General features: G+C 48.8%; 1 protein-coding gene across 3 annotated transcripts in view; it reads right to left on the bottom strand.

Annotated features, from left to right (window-relative positions):
* Positions 1-12,695, bottom strand: part of LOC126537928 (solute carrier family 45 member 3-like) — a 159,846-nt gene that overhangs the window by 28,535 nt on the left and 118,616 nt on the right. For all 3 annotated transcript variants that reach the window (XM_050185049.3, XM_050185050.3, XM_055074544.2), the window contains one exon: positions 1,432-1,606. In XM_050185049.3, coding sequence (XP_050041006.2) covers positions 1,432-1,606 — 175 coding nt within the window. The remainder of the gene's footprint in view (positions 1-1,431; positions 1,607-12,695) is intronic.

Here is a 12,695-nt window from a genome sequence, read left to right as displayed (position 1 = left end):
ACACACAAACAACATTATTAGGCGGGAACATTATGCAGCTTTATATTAAATTACATTACAGATTTTACCACCTTTCCGAGGAACGTGAATGTTTGCTGGCGGCCTTTAAGATCAGTCCCAAGTCAAAATGGCATACGAGTGAAGGGTGCTGGTTGGGGTCTACCACATATTGGCCCGCAGACGGCTCGATAACGATGGTCACTTCGGGCGTTGATGCCACGAAATCGCCTATGGACGACTTTTCAGTTTTTCGCGGACCTTATGGCAGCTCCTTCACCGAACCTCAGCGGCAATGACAGGTCTGCACTTCATAGAGGACCCACACCCGAGAATCGCGGCATTGAGTAACCATGCACAATCTTGTGAGCAAGGTGTTCGTGCAGCCCTTCTCGCCAGCGCGCACAACGAGCCAATTTATGCAGATGTCTTCGCGTTAACAATACATATACATATATCTCTGTCTTCGCAAGAAAAGGAGGGAAGCATTGCGTAAACTGCATTGCGATACGCGTAGAGGCCAAAGCTCAATGTGCGTACAATCGTCGTACGCACGCCTTACGGCAACGAGCTCCCGCGGGATACGGAAACAATGATAATGGTGGCGTGAACCGGCATATAGGTATCCCTATGCTCTGCATGAATACTTATATTGTAAAAACACATGTAAACATTCATTTTTTTTTCTTTCAAACATGTACAGCTACAGCTGTACGAAACCGCCTTCATTCTCGGATCACGAACACTAAGTCATTGGGTGCCAACAATTTAATTGAGGACTGTGGACTCGTGCTAATTCTGCCTGCCGTTTCACAGAGCAAAGGTAACTATTATCGCGAGGGAAGAAGGAAGTTGAAAAGGCAGAATACCGGTGCAAACGGAGACCGCAGGAACTGCTAGCTGATGCTCGGACCCCGGACTTTTCCACACCGAGCTGCGTAACCATCTGCGTCTGCATTGAGCTCATGCAGAGCTCCCATAATAGACGTGTGGCTGGTACCCAAATTCCTCGCACCAAAGAAAATAGGCTCGAGGTCAATAAATTTAGGCCTAGATTGCTAGCCCGAATTACGCGGAACATTCTGCGAAGGAAGAAGAAGCGGCGGCAGGGAAGAAAAAATAGGTTAATTTGTTTGTTAATAAATAACAATTAGTTATAGAGAAACCGCACCTATGCAGTATGTCTGTGCATACTACTTCTATATATTTACGCTCTCCTCGTGCGGTCGCTTCATAGTAAAGTTCACGTAACCTTCTTTTACAAACACTGCTCAAGAGTAAGAAGAGTCTGAACACACGTGAAGGAATAGTGAAACGGGGGTTATTTCTTGTACCGCTTCCTACTCAGCGGCTAAACCTTGGCGTGCACCACAGCGTACAAGCCGTGCCGCACATGATCGGTATGAAAGCGAGCAATTGGTCGGTCAATGTTACCTTTTCCGAAAATCCGGCCTTCCGCAGCATGGGCGGCAGGTAGACAAAGCATCCGCAGGCACACAGGTGTGCACCGAAGGCCACCAGGTTGATGCCCACGATCCAAGGCAGCTGCCGCCATGACCGGGAGCTCATCGCCGCCGCCGACCCGCTGTCGGTAGTGTTGCTGCTGCTGCTGCTGCACGAACAAGAGGCCAAAAACCGGAATGCTTGTCAATAAAATGCGTGCGTGCCTACGCAGGAGAGCTGCACTATACTGACTATTTGCAAGACTTATGAGTGAGGACTATCCAAACTGCATACACGAACGCGTTCGCGTATGTAGTTCGAAAATGTTCGAAGCAAGGTTTTGTGTTCACCGCTGTCCTGTTCTTGCTCAAGTTTCGAAGACAGATCTTATTTTTCGGAGTCTACGCCGTTCAGTTAACAATTGGCGCAGTTATTTGCCAAGATACTAAGAAATAAATTCAACGTTGCTTTAGTTTATCGGGATTCAAGCATCTGCCACGAGGGCTGTAGCATAAGCTTCTGACACAAAATAAACCGCAGTCCAGGCACCCACTGCGTTTTACGTGGCAAAAGCACGATCCAACCAACTGGAGGATGTCACATGCCGTGTATCGCTTGCGCACTGTGGCCCTGCACGGCAACAAAAGGTTAACAAAAGCGTCGTTAATACGTAAACTTCGGTTTCAAACGTTCAACGAGGTTCCGATTCACTTGAACGTGCTTCACAGAGCTCCGGCCGACGAGTAACAGCAAATTGCGCAACTGTGTCGTTAAAATGTAAATTTAGACGTCAGATGTTTCGTGGACGTCGGATGCATCCCAACGTGCAATTTTTAAAACGCGCAACAGCCCTGTCCCTCTCAAGCTGACGGTTCGACGGGGTTATAAATCATATAGACCGGCTCTCCTTTCTCTCTCTCTCTCTCTGTGCGTGTGTGCGCGCGCGCGTGTCCGTGTGACCGCTCTCAGAGAGTGCGGTTCCGTGGCTTGAACACTGGGTATAGGCTGACATCGTTGCAGACACCATGATGCTCAGCTGGCGGCCAACAAATAAAGTTGTCTGACCAAGAAATACAACGCGAATTCTTCAATTGTACTCGTGCTATTTTAATATTTGGCCACAGTGCTACCAAGTAGTGAGGAAATAGCTACAGCGAAAACATACCACAATTTCTTTTCCTGCTCCTCACTTCGAAAAAAAAAAAAATTGGTAGGTAAGAGGTAGGTAAGGTTTAGCTTGGCGATCGAGGCTGACAACCGCTGCTCTAGGAGGCCTCTTGAAGCATGAAAGCGGAGCATGTTACCCAAACCAGTCTCTCAGAGGAACGCGCAAAGACCTGATCTTCCTTAATTGCGGGCTATAACTGACCCTTCCGGGAGCACAAAGCATTGCAGACACACATGGGGAGAGTGCTTCTTCCGCACGTTCTCAAGAAGAGCGTCCCTTTCATCTCGGTACTGTCGGCACGGCCGCAGAAAGCGTTCGATGTCTCCTGTCTTGTCGTGTGCAGTACACGTCGGAGAATTGGTACACGCCGTCTTACTCGAGTACTCACAGGACATTTTCGACTGGTAATTTTTTGCGTTACATGATGCAACCTCTAAATCCCAGAAAAGATACTTGCCGACTCCGAAGTGGCATAACTAATTTAGTGTTATAGCTTTCCAACGCCCAGTTTTTGCGTTGTTTATACCTGTCACGTCACGGCGCAGACATTGGTCACGTGGGAGCATGACATTTCAGGGTTTTGACACTCGCTTCGGCTCACTCGGTGGTCTGCTATGCTGCTACAACGGGCCTCGCAATGAGCAGCAGCATACAGGAGGCAACCAAGTGAGCTGCAGCGGGTGTCCAAATTCTGGAATGTCGTGCTCCCACGTGACCAATTTCTGCGCCGTGACGTCAAGACACAGTAAATTCCTGGGAAATGCAACCGAAGCTAGCTGTTCAGAACATATTATATTGTCACAAGAACGAGGAAAAAGGGTTTATTTAGGCGTGCGAGAGCAGGAACGGCAGGCTACGAACAACAGGAATAGCCGCTGCACAGTCTTCGTTTTTCTCTTCTCTTCTTGATCCCCGCGTCCTTTTTACGCGTTTGGACGTAACATATACCTCTCCTCGCAAAGCCCACTGGGCGAGTCAACTAGCTTGTCGTGGCGTGCATGATTTCAACCGTGCGACATGCGCGACTTGTGTCCTAGCAGAACGTCTACCAGTGTTCGTGAGGCGCGCGAGAGTATAATTCACTTCGCTGACTTTGTCGATGACAATATACGGTCCATCGTAGCTTGCCAGACGCTTTCGGCGCAAACCGCGCTTCCTTGTGGGAGTCCAAAGCCAAACGAGATCACCAGGGTGATATGTAACAGGCCGATGTCGTGCGTCGTAGCGGGCTTTGGAGTTTTCTTGTGATGCCAAAGTCCGCAGACGCGCAAGTCTCCGAGCCTCTTCAGCGAGGCATAGCGTATCGGCCACCGTAGGATTGTCGTGGTGGTAAAAAGTGAGGACAGTGTCGAGCGTATACCGGGGCGGCCGAGCATTAGAAGGAAGAAGGGGCTGTAGCCGGTTGTCCCGTGCTTGGCGGTGTTGTAGGCGTAAGTAATAAACGGTAGAACTTCATCCCAATTCTTGTGATCGGACGCAACATACATGGAAAGCATATTGGTCATTGTTCGATTAGTGCGCTCAGTGAGGCCGTTCGTTTGCGGATGATACGGCGTCGAGTGCCTGAGTGCCGACATAACTTCGTATTCTCTCCTTAACGTCTTAATGGCCATGTGCATAGAGTTCATCTGGTGGTGTGAACAACGGCGTCTTACATTGTGTGTTGCTTTGTGTCCAATCAATCAGTCAATCGAACAATGAATCAGTGCCTGCCACATGGACGTTTTAATTTCAAAGAAGCTTGGTGCAGCGGATTCTCCATGGTTCCGTTCTCTCTCAGTTTCTCGATATGTGACTTAGCCACACTCGGTCCCTAATTTTGACACCGTAACTTGGTAATAATTTCGTGAAAAGCTTTCTTCAGGCAATAAATTTTCTATATATTATGGAAATACGAGACATGGCTCATTCTGAGGCGAGGAACGTACGCGACTATACTGCGACGCCACAATGCAAAATGACTAACACGTTGTTTACACCCATGGTAGAGTGTATAAGCGCGACTGGACGAGGACGAAGAAAGAAACAGATACACAGACACAGCGCTTCACCGTTCTTTTTTGCTGTTACGTTTGTTTCCGCTCGCACGGTATATATTTATCGACGCGTGCGAAAATAAAATCTATAGTTGAAAGTGAAGCGCTGTGTCTGTGTATCTGTTTCTTTCTTCGTCCTCGTCCAGTCGCGCTTATACACTCTACCATGGATTCTAACCAACTAGCCCGCCAACGTGTTTTAACCAAGTTGTTTACACACCCGAATTAGAACGGCGAGCGAAGAAAAAAGCAAAATGACATCAACAGAGCAAGCAGCTATGTGTCACACGGCAAATTTTTAGTGGGCTCGCTCTGTTCACGCAGTAGCGACGGTGACGCGACAGTCATAAATTATTATTATTATTTTCTTTTTTGCTTTAGTACGGCGCTCCACAGGTTAAAGCAGAGGTAGGCTCTTTTCAGCCGCCTAACGCTTAACTGTCACAGCTAACGGGTGCGCACGCGCCGCTCATAAAAGTAACGTCTATAGAACGTCTGTGGAAGTGATCCTATAGGCGCTCACCCTTCAGGTTCAAACGACTTAATGACGACGATATAATGGCGAAGAGGGAACGTCGTCGACAGGACGGTATGAATAAGAATGGTCATACGGAAACCGGTATATGACGACTATGGCGAAACCGGGGCATATTGATACCGATGCGAAGAGAAGTTGTTAATCAAACGCTACGTAAATGATTGCAATGTGTAAAGTTGTGCTTATTTTCACCCCATCCAACGCACACTGTCGCCTAATGTTTATGCACTACACCGTTCACACTGCACCCTTCACAAGCTACGCAGAAATGCCTGATCAGGTCGATAAGCAGTGCGAGACGTCCTCCCAGAATATCACGATGACAAAGGCGATGTGTGAAGACTGTTGCGGGAAGAATGGTTAAGATAGGTGTATGCGCATTGATTCACGACAAATATGTAAACAAACTTAACAGATTTATACTCCTGACGTCGCAGTGGCAGATACTCATCCGGCAGGCATTGCCCGAGAATTGAAAATTAAAATTAAATTATGGGGTTTTACGTGCCAAAACCACTTTCTGATTATGAGGCACGCCGTAGTGGAAGACTCCGGAAATTTCGACCACCTGGGGTTCTTTAACGTGCACCTAAATCTAAGTACACGGTGTTTTCGCATTTCGTCCCCATCGAAATGCGGCCGCCGGGGCCGGGATTCGATCCCGCGACCTTGTGCTCAGCAGCCTAACACCATAGCCACTGAGCAACCACGGCGGGTATGCCCGAGAATTGACCCATGCGCCATGGCACAAGAGGGAGGTAGCCCAAATATGAGAAAATCAAAGAAGCTGGCGAATATGATGCGTTAAACTTTCTTTCTCCGTTTTGGAGAAGGTGAGAATAGTTGAGGCGTTCGCTAATTATGTAACTAGCCGGAACGCAAGAAAGAAAATCTAGGTATCTCCAAGCGACGGCACAATAATGCCTTGGTTCTGTCGAGCTACGTGGCATATGCATATTTTCAAATCATGGTGCACGATAGTTGGGACAGCCTGTGTATCGAACATTTTGCTGCGCACAAACAAACACTCGAAAGCTTCCGATTTCGATCGCATAAAAGCAGCTCTAAACAGAAGCCAGGACACCTTCGGTACACTTCCTGCGGAGCTAATCGCAATTTTACAAATCAATACCTTCGTAAGTTACGGAAGAAATTATACGTATATTTGCAGTTGGAGCAGTCGGCACATTTCTTTCATTAGACAATGTTAAAAAGAGACGTCCACTACATTGAACGAATTTGAGACACAGTATTGTTTCTTTCTTCAGAGTTGACTGATACAACAAGCGACCAGAAATATAACGGGTCACTGGCTCACAGACGTAAGGACACTCGCAAAACAGACGCAAGCGAAAGCGGTCGCTCGCTGTCGTATAAATTCGACGCTCACCCCTTTCGTTTGGGTCGGTGGCATTCATTGGCTCCGGCTGCGCGGAAACAAGCAAAACAGAGCCAATTTGTCAGTTGAAGAGGCGTCACCGGACCTCCGAAAGCATCATCATCAGGAGACGAAGGTCCGGGCCCACACGCGACGTTGACAAGTCAGTCGCGCCCGCCCACGCTCGCCGCGTGCGAGCTATACGAGACCGCGTCGACGGCGCGAGTATTATGCAAATGAGCAAGCTACTCAGAAGTAGCCAACAAACGGCCGAGGCGAGGCGGCAAAAGAAACGAGCGGAAACATGTCGCGGGCTCGAACACAAGAGAGTCGCGAGCCTTCCTCTTTTTGTTGTTGTTGTTGAACCGGGCGCAGTGCCGGTAAAACGCGTCGCAGCAGGCGCGCGTCGTAACGAGCTCAAAGCGGCGTTCCGCACGCAGGCGCGACTCCGAAAAAGAGCGCGCGGGCCCCGCCAGCTGCCACGTGCTGGAAACGAATTTCACGCGGCGGTCGCCTCCTTTCGTCTCGTCTCAAAGCCTGGCAGCGGCGACCGCGGCGGTGGCCCAGGCCGCGGGGGCCGTTGAGAAGATTCGCGTACCCCCGCGGTCTCCGGCTTGTTTACTGCTAAGTGGGGGAAACTGGCTCGGCTGCTTCCTGTCGCGCGACGGCGAAAAGCCTTCCTGCAAATTCGGCCCTGCGGGGCGCGACCGCAGCCACGTAAAGCGCATATGTTTCCGAAATCTTGACTGGCCCCCACCGATCGCAAGCCTGGAAACTCGAAGCGTATATAGGCGGTATATTCTATATAGCCACTCTCGGGGAATATACGTCCCGGCTTTCCCTATCTTTCCTCCTCCTCCTCCGCGGGAATGTACGATCGCTTTGGCGAGTTCTCGCGAGATTCGGCTCCGGACACGTGGACGTCTACGAGCGACAGCGTTCGTGGCGCTGTGTCAACACGGTGGCCTGGACAGTGCCGGCTGGGAGCACTGTTGGTCGTGTATACACGCCGACGTCTTCGAAGCCGGGTCAGGCGAAATCTCGCGACAGCGATCGTATATCCCTGAAGGAAGGAAGGAAGGAAGGAAGGAAAAAGTAGAGAAGGAAAGGCAGGGAGGTTAACCAGTTTAGCGTATATCCCTGAAAGTAACTGCTCCAGAATACTGTCTCAGCGCCTGAGATTTGACGGCTCCGGGAACAGTCGCAACGTGCTAGGTTGGCTATTTACATGGCTGCTTTTCTCAATAGAATGTGGTTACTATAACGGAGTCTACATACAGTTCCCCGTACTTCTTCGAAAGTATACAGTGGTACAGTACTTCTCAAGTAGTAGGTTGTTGAATAAAGACTGATGCTCTGAAATCTGCGTTTACGGAAAAATTATTCGTCGCCGCATTTATCCCTTTACACATTCTGCCCAGTAAGTGAAATCAACGCGTTCCGCCGTTTCTACCATGCCTATATATATATATATATATATATATAGCATGAGTCAAGGCATGTTATGACAGTTACCTAGAGATAGCATCCAATGTGTTAACTACAGCTTGCTCATGTCAAACAAATGTCCATTTTTTCCGTGAGCAACGGAAAACAGCCGGAAAGTGTCGCATCTGGACTGTAAAACGGGTAAGGTAATCGCCCCTCACGTGGGGGATCACCTTCTGAGAGCATCATTTATGTCTACAATTTACTCCTACATCTTGCATAATTTCAAGATGTACATGATTAGACCTTTACACCTACATAATTACATAATTGCACCTACATACACCAAGCATGTAGGTGCGATGAGTGGCTAATCCCCGCCAGCAGCTTCTAACTTTGTAACTGCGCCTAAACTATTTACAAACACGAACTAAATGAAGAAAACCGTCTGTAGCTTTCTTCGGGCACCCCGTTCCTCTCGCTTTATCAAATTCTCGGACGAACAAATTTGCGGCCAGAAATGACCGCGAAATAATACTACACGGTATTTAGCTCTGACCCACAGTTTCATCTTGCAGCTGCCTAGCGTGGCCTACGAGTTAGCTGCGACCGGCAACGAAGGGAAGAAAAGCGCCTAGCAGACGACATGCGGGCTCTACGCGAAGGAAGACTACTCTTGTCACATATGCCCCCGACGATTCCGCTGTGCCTGCTGCTAGGAGCATTAAATGGACAAGCATGTCAGCCTTATCAAGACTCGATGTTTACGTTCACTACAAGGCCGTGTTACCTTCAGGAGTAAAAGAAAAAAAAAAAAGCGGCATCAAAGTATCTGCCATGGGAGTTGAAATCGGGGCCGGGCCGTGCCCCCTAGCGTATTGCGGAGGGTGGGCGACTTTGCACACGAGCCACTCGCGGTGCGGCGTGGTCCTTCGTGTGTTGCTCGCATTCCACACGGAAGCCGTGGGCGCTGGCTGCTTCAATATCGCCGAGACCTTCCGCTCCTACAAGTTGGCCTTTCTCTGCCTCTTTCCTCACCTTGCAAACTCGCGCCGAAACGATAGCTCCCTCTCCACACTCATGGCTCTGTGCGCATACCCAAGGCGCGGGTACTGAAGTAATGAGGGCGAAGGAGATGTATCCACGTGAAAATGCTGTGCTTTGTCCCGCGGCGACACACACCTGCAGCTGAACTCAGCAGCGAGAACCGGTCGGTACCGCAACGCATTGAAAAAATTGCAAGAGCAACTTTTGAGAGTGTCACGCGCCTCGGCGATCCATTATTACTGTCCCCGGTCACCTTCCACGGCTCTGTTAGAGCAGCTGCTACTGCTGTCGCCGACATCCCACGGCGAGGAAGCACGTGGGCAAGCTATGCGAGCGTGGCCGCCGCATGCTGACCGGCGGGTGAACAGGCCGGCCGCGCGTCAGCACTGCCTATAGAGGATTGATTGCCAGAACGGAAAATCCCGCACGAGTGAGCTTAGGTTGTATCTAGGGACGGTCGGTACCGACTGGGCTAACTTGGAAATGACCAAGCAAATTAAAGGTATATATATATATATATATATATATATATATATATATATATATATATATATATATATATATATATATATATATCAAGAGAGAGAGAGAGAGATAAAGATATCAAGTGTACCAAACGAATAAAGAAGTTCGCATGCAGCGCGTTTAGAGAACGTGAAGAGGAGCACGATAAACTGAATGAAAGGAAATTCTATATCATCACGTAATGTACAGCAGAAACGAGGAATGCACGAGAAAGCAGAATCCGCTACGCGGCATATATGTAGTGCGGAACCGCAATTTCGTAACATCGACAAGCGGTAGAAGCAGTAAGGTTCAAAAGTGCACGGAACAGCAGAATGTGGCGAAGTTGAATAAAGGAACGTGGTGAGGGCTAGAATGAAGCATGAACCAACAAGTGAATAGAGATTACGCGAATCGAGATCATTAGATTGTAGCGGAATACAATAAATATGGGAATACCCTCAGGTGACTTGAGTGAGGTTGATATCTTCGAGAGATGCGGATAACGCGAGAGTCGGTAAGTCAACCAGCGACTGAGTGAACGAGTAGCCGATGGAATCCGCGAGATGTACGAACTTAGTTTTATCAGAAAAAAATCTACAGACTTCAGCGACTTTTTCCGCGTCTAAGAGCTCATTTACTGGCACAGCAGAAGCTTCTCCCAGTGGACCCCACCATATTCACAAGAACCTCTTTTTGATACACGCAACTCCGTCCGTTCTGCAACTGTACTGAATGATGTCACCTCCGACATACATAGACAGTCCACGACACATGATAGACACACGATATCCCTGAGACACGAGTCTCAGGGTCTGCATTGCGGTACGCCCACAGCCTGACTTCGTGCTGGCTTTGGTGGTTAAATTTCCAGCGTTTGGGTAAAGCAAGAAATCCATACTGTACAACAATGCTCCCGTGACGGGCCTGCGTTTAAGGAGCTCGGAGACGTGGTGACATGTGGTATCAACACGTAATATCCGGCATTTGCTCATATCGGGATTCTCTCTCTCTCTCTCTCTCTACACTACAAAACTGTTCGCAAGAGCAAATACCAGCCAATTATGACGTTTGACATATTATCAACGAAAGTGGCATGCCCACTGTAAACAGCAAGTTATGTACGAAAATGTTTCTAAGTTCAGCCCCTGATTTTCGAAACTAGTTTTCTTCCGCGGGCATGCATGCCGCATTGACTCCAAATGACGCATCGTCATTTCATTTTCGCCAATAATTGATGTTTACTATGCAACATGAGGGACATTGCGTACGCTGGGTAATAGTGGGACTGCCACTATTAGGGGAGGATGAAAGATGGGGAGGAGAGAGAGAGTGCACATAACACAGCACACACATATTCAGTTACAGACCGTCACTCTTGCGCGGTACGTGACATCACTGTCACTGCCGCTTGTCCAAGCTCGTCTCTTTCAAAAACCGAAGTAGTCCCTTCGTCGCCTTCAGCTGCGATGTCTTCTGTCGGCGATATGAGAAAATAGTTGCAACTGAGAATGGTGTATTGTCAAGGTGCGCTAGAACGGTGGCCAGGGACTGTCTCTGAACATTATATTCAGGACAGTCGCACAGAATGTGTTCTAGCGTCTCCTCGCAAAGACAGGCATTAAAGGACACACGTTCTTTGTCGTTATCATAATGGGCGCTGCGTCCTTGAATTTCTTCTTGTGTCAGTGCCCTAATTTTCCCGCTGCTTTTTTAACATGAATTCATACGAACTCGCTTAGCCGTCAGCCTGCGTCCTTTTCTTTTTCATATAAGTTTTTATTTTTTGCACACAATTGTTTGGAACAACGACACCAACGTTGTCAAGGGAATGCTTACATTCTCCTGTCCGGACGGCTTGACGCAGTAAATTACATAAGCTGCACGGAGCCCTGCCTTCTGAACGTCCCTAGGCGAACATCTGTGCGGCAGCGTGTCGTAGTCGCTGTTCACAAAGTTACGCAAACGCCTGAGGCACTATTTCGAAAACTGTCTCATAAAAACTGAGGTAGTTGACTTAGCTTCTCGTTTCCAAGCACGAAACCGCCGGAATTACGAGCAATGCGTCTGCAGGACATACAAGGAACTTCTGTGTAAATAAGCAAGAGCGACACGCAAGCGACGCTAAATGCGCAAGAGCCCAGCTACACCTCTAAAATGACCGCTCTCGTCTCAATTCGCAAGGCATCGAGACCTTCCAGAACATGAAGATGACGAGCGAAGGCAAAACACGCACGGCTTAAACGAGAGCAAAGTATGGAAATAAGCTTTAAATCGAACGTTACAAAGGCGGGCATGTGAGAAAAGAGCCGTCTGACGGCAAGGACATATAGTTGCGAGACTGTCGCACACCCGACAGTAGCCTTCTATAATTTAAGATACCGCGTGACGTTTAGGCACAAAACCTCAAGGGAGACCGAGCCTGTACACGCCCCCCCCTCCCCCTTCCCCCAGTAAAATAGCTCCTCGTGGCGGCCATCATACCGCTAGTTGTATTCCTCTGCTGTTGTTCAGTATTTTCGCACCACAAAATAAGACATAAACGAATTACTTAATATTCACGTGGACACTTCGTAAATTCCAACCTAACCAAGCGTTTCGCTGGGACACGCCCTAACAGGCAAGACTCAAGTTTGCCGGCTCCGTCAACCGTTTCACATAGCGTGGGGCCGGGGAGATTCGTTATGCCGTCCTTCGCTCCTCAGGTTCGTCGTGCTCGTCAGCGATTCTGAGCCGCCAAAATGGCGCCACTGACGTCACAGAAACGGCAAATTACGCCGAGGGCACATAAACGCCGCGTCCCAAGATATAATGCCAAGCTTTCACCGTTTCATACTGGTGTTCAGGATAACCAGTCCCTCCCATATCCACAACACCACCTCATCGCTGTAATCACAAGATATGGTCGCCGTCCCGCGCAACGAAGCGTCGACGCGAGAAAATAAGCAATCAATATTACCGCGGTCGTTATTTCATTACGTCGCACGTGATAGCCGCAATGTCGGTGGTAATAGGGTAGCAGCAGCATACACCTTATACATTACAGTGCAGAGAAGCTATGTGGCTGCGAGTTGTGGGCTACTTAAGTCCCTCAGAAGAATCGCGACGAAAGCCCCGTCACTTTTGCTAACCATGAGATGGTAAGACCAATTTGCG

The sequence above is a fragment of the Dermacentor andersoni genome, chromosome 4, assembly GCF_023375885.2.
Source record: "Dermacentor andersoni chromosome 4, qqDerAnde1_hic_scaffold, whole genome shotgun sequence".
In the NCBI taxonomy this organism is placed as follows: Eukaryota; Metazoa; Arthropoda; class Arachnida; order Ixodida; family Ixodidae; genus Dermacentor; species Dermacentor andersoni.
This window is presented reverse-complemented; position numbering and strand designations above follow the sequence as displayed.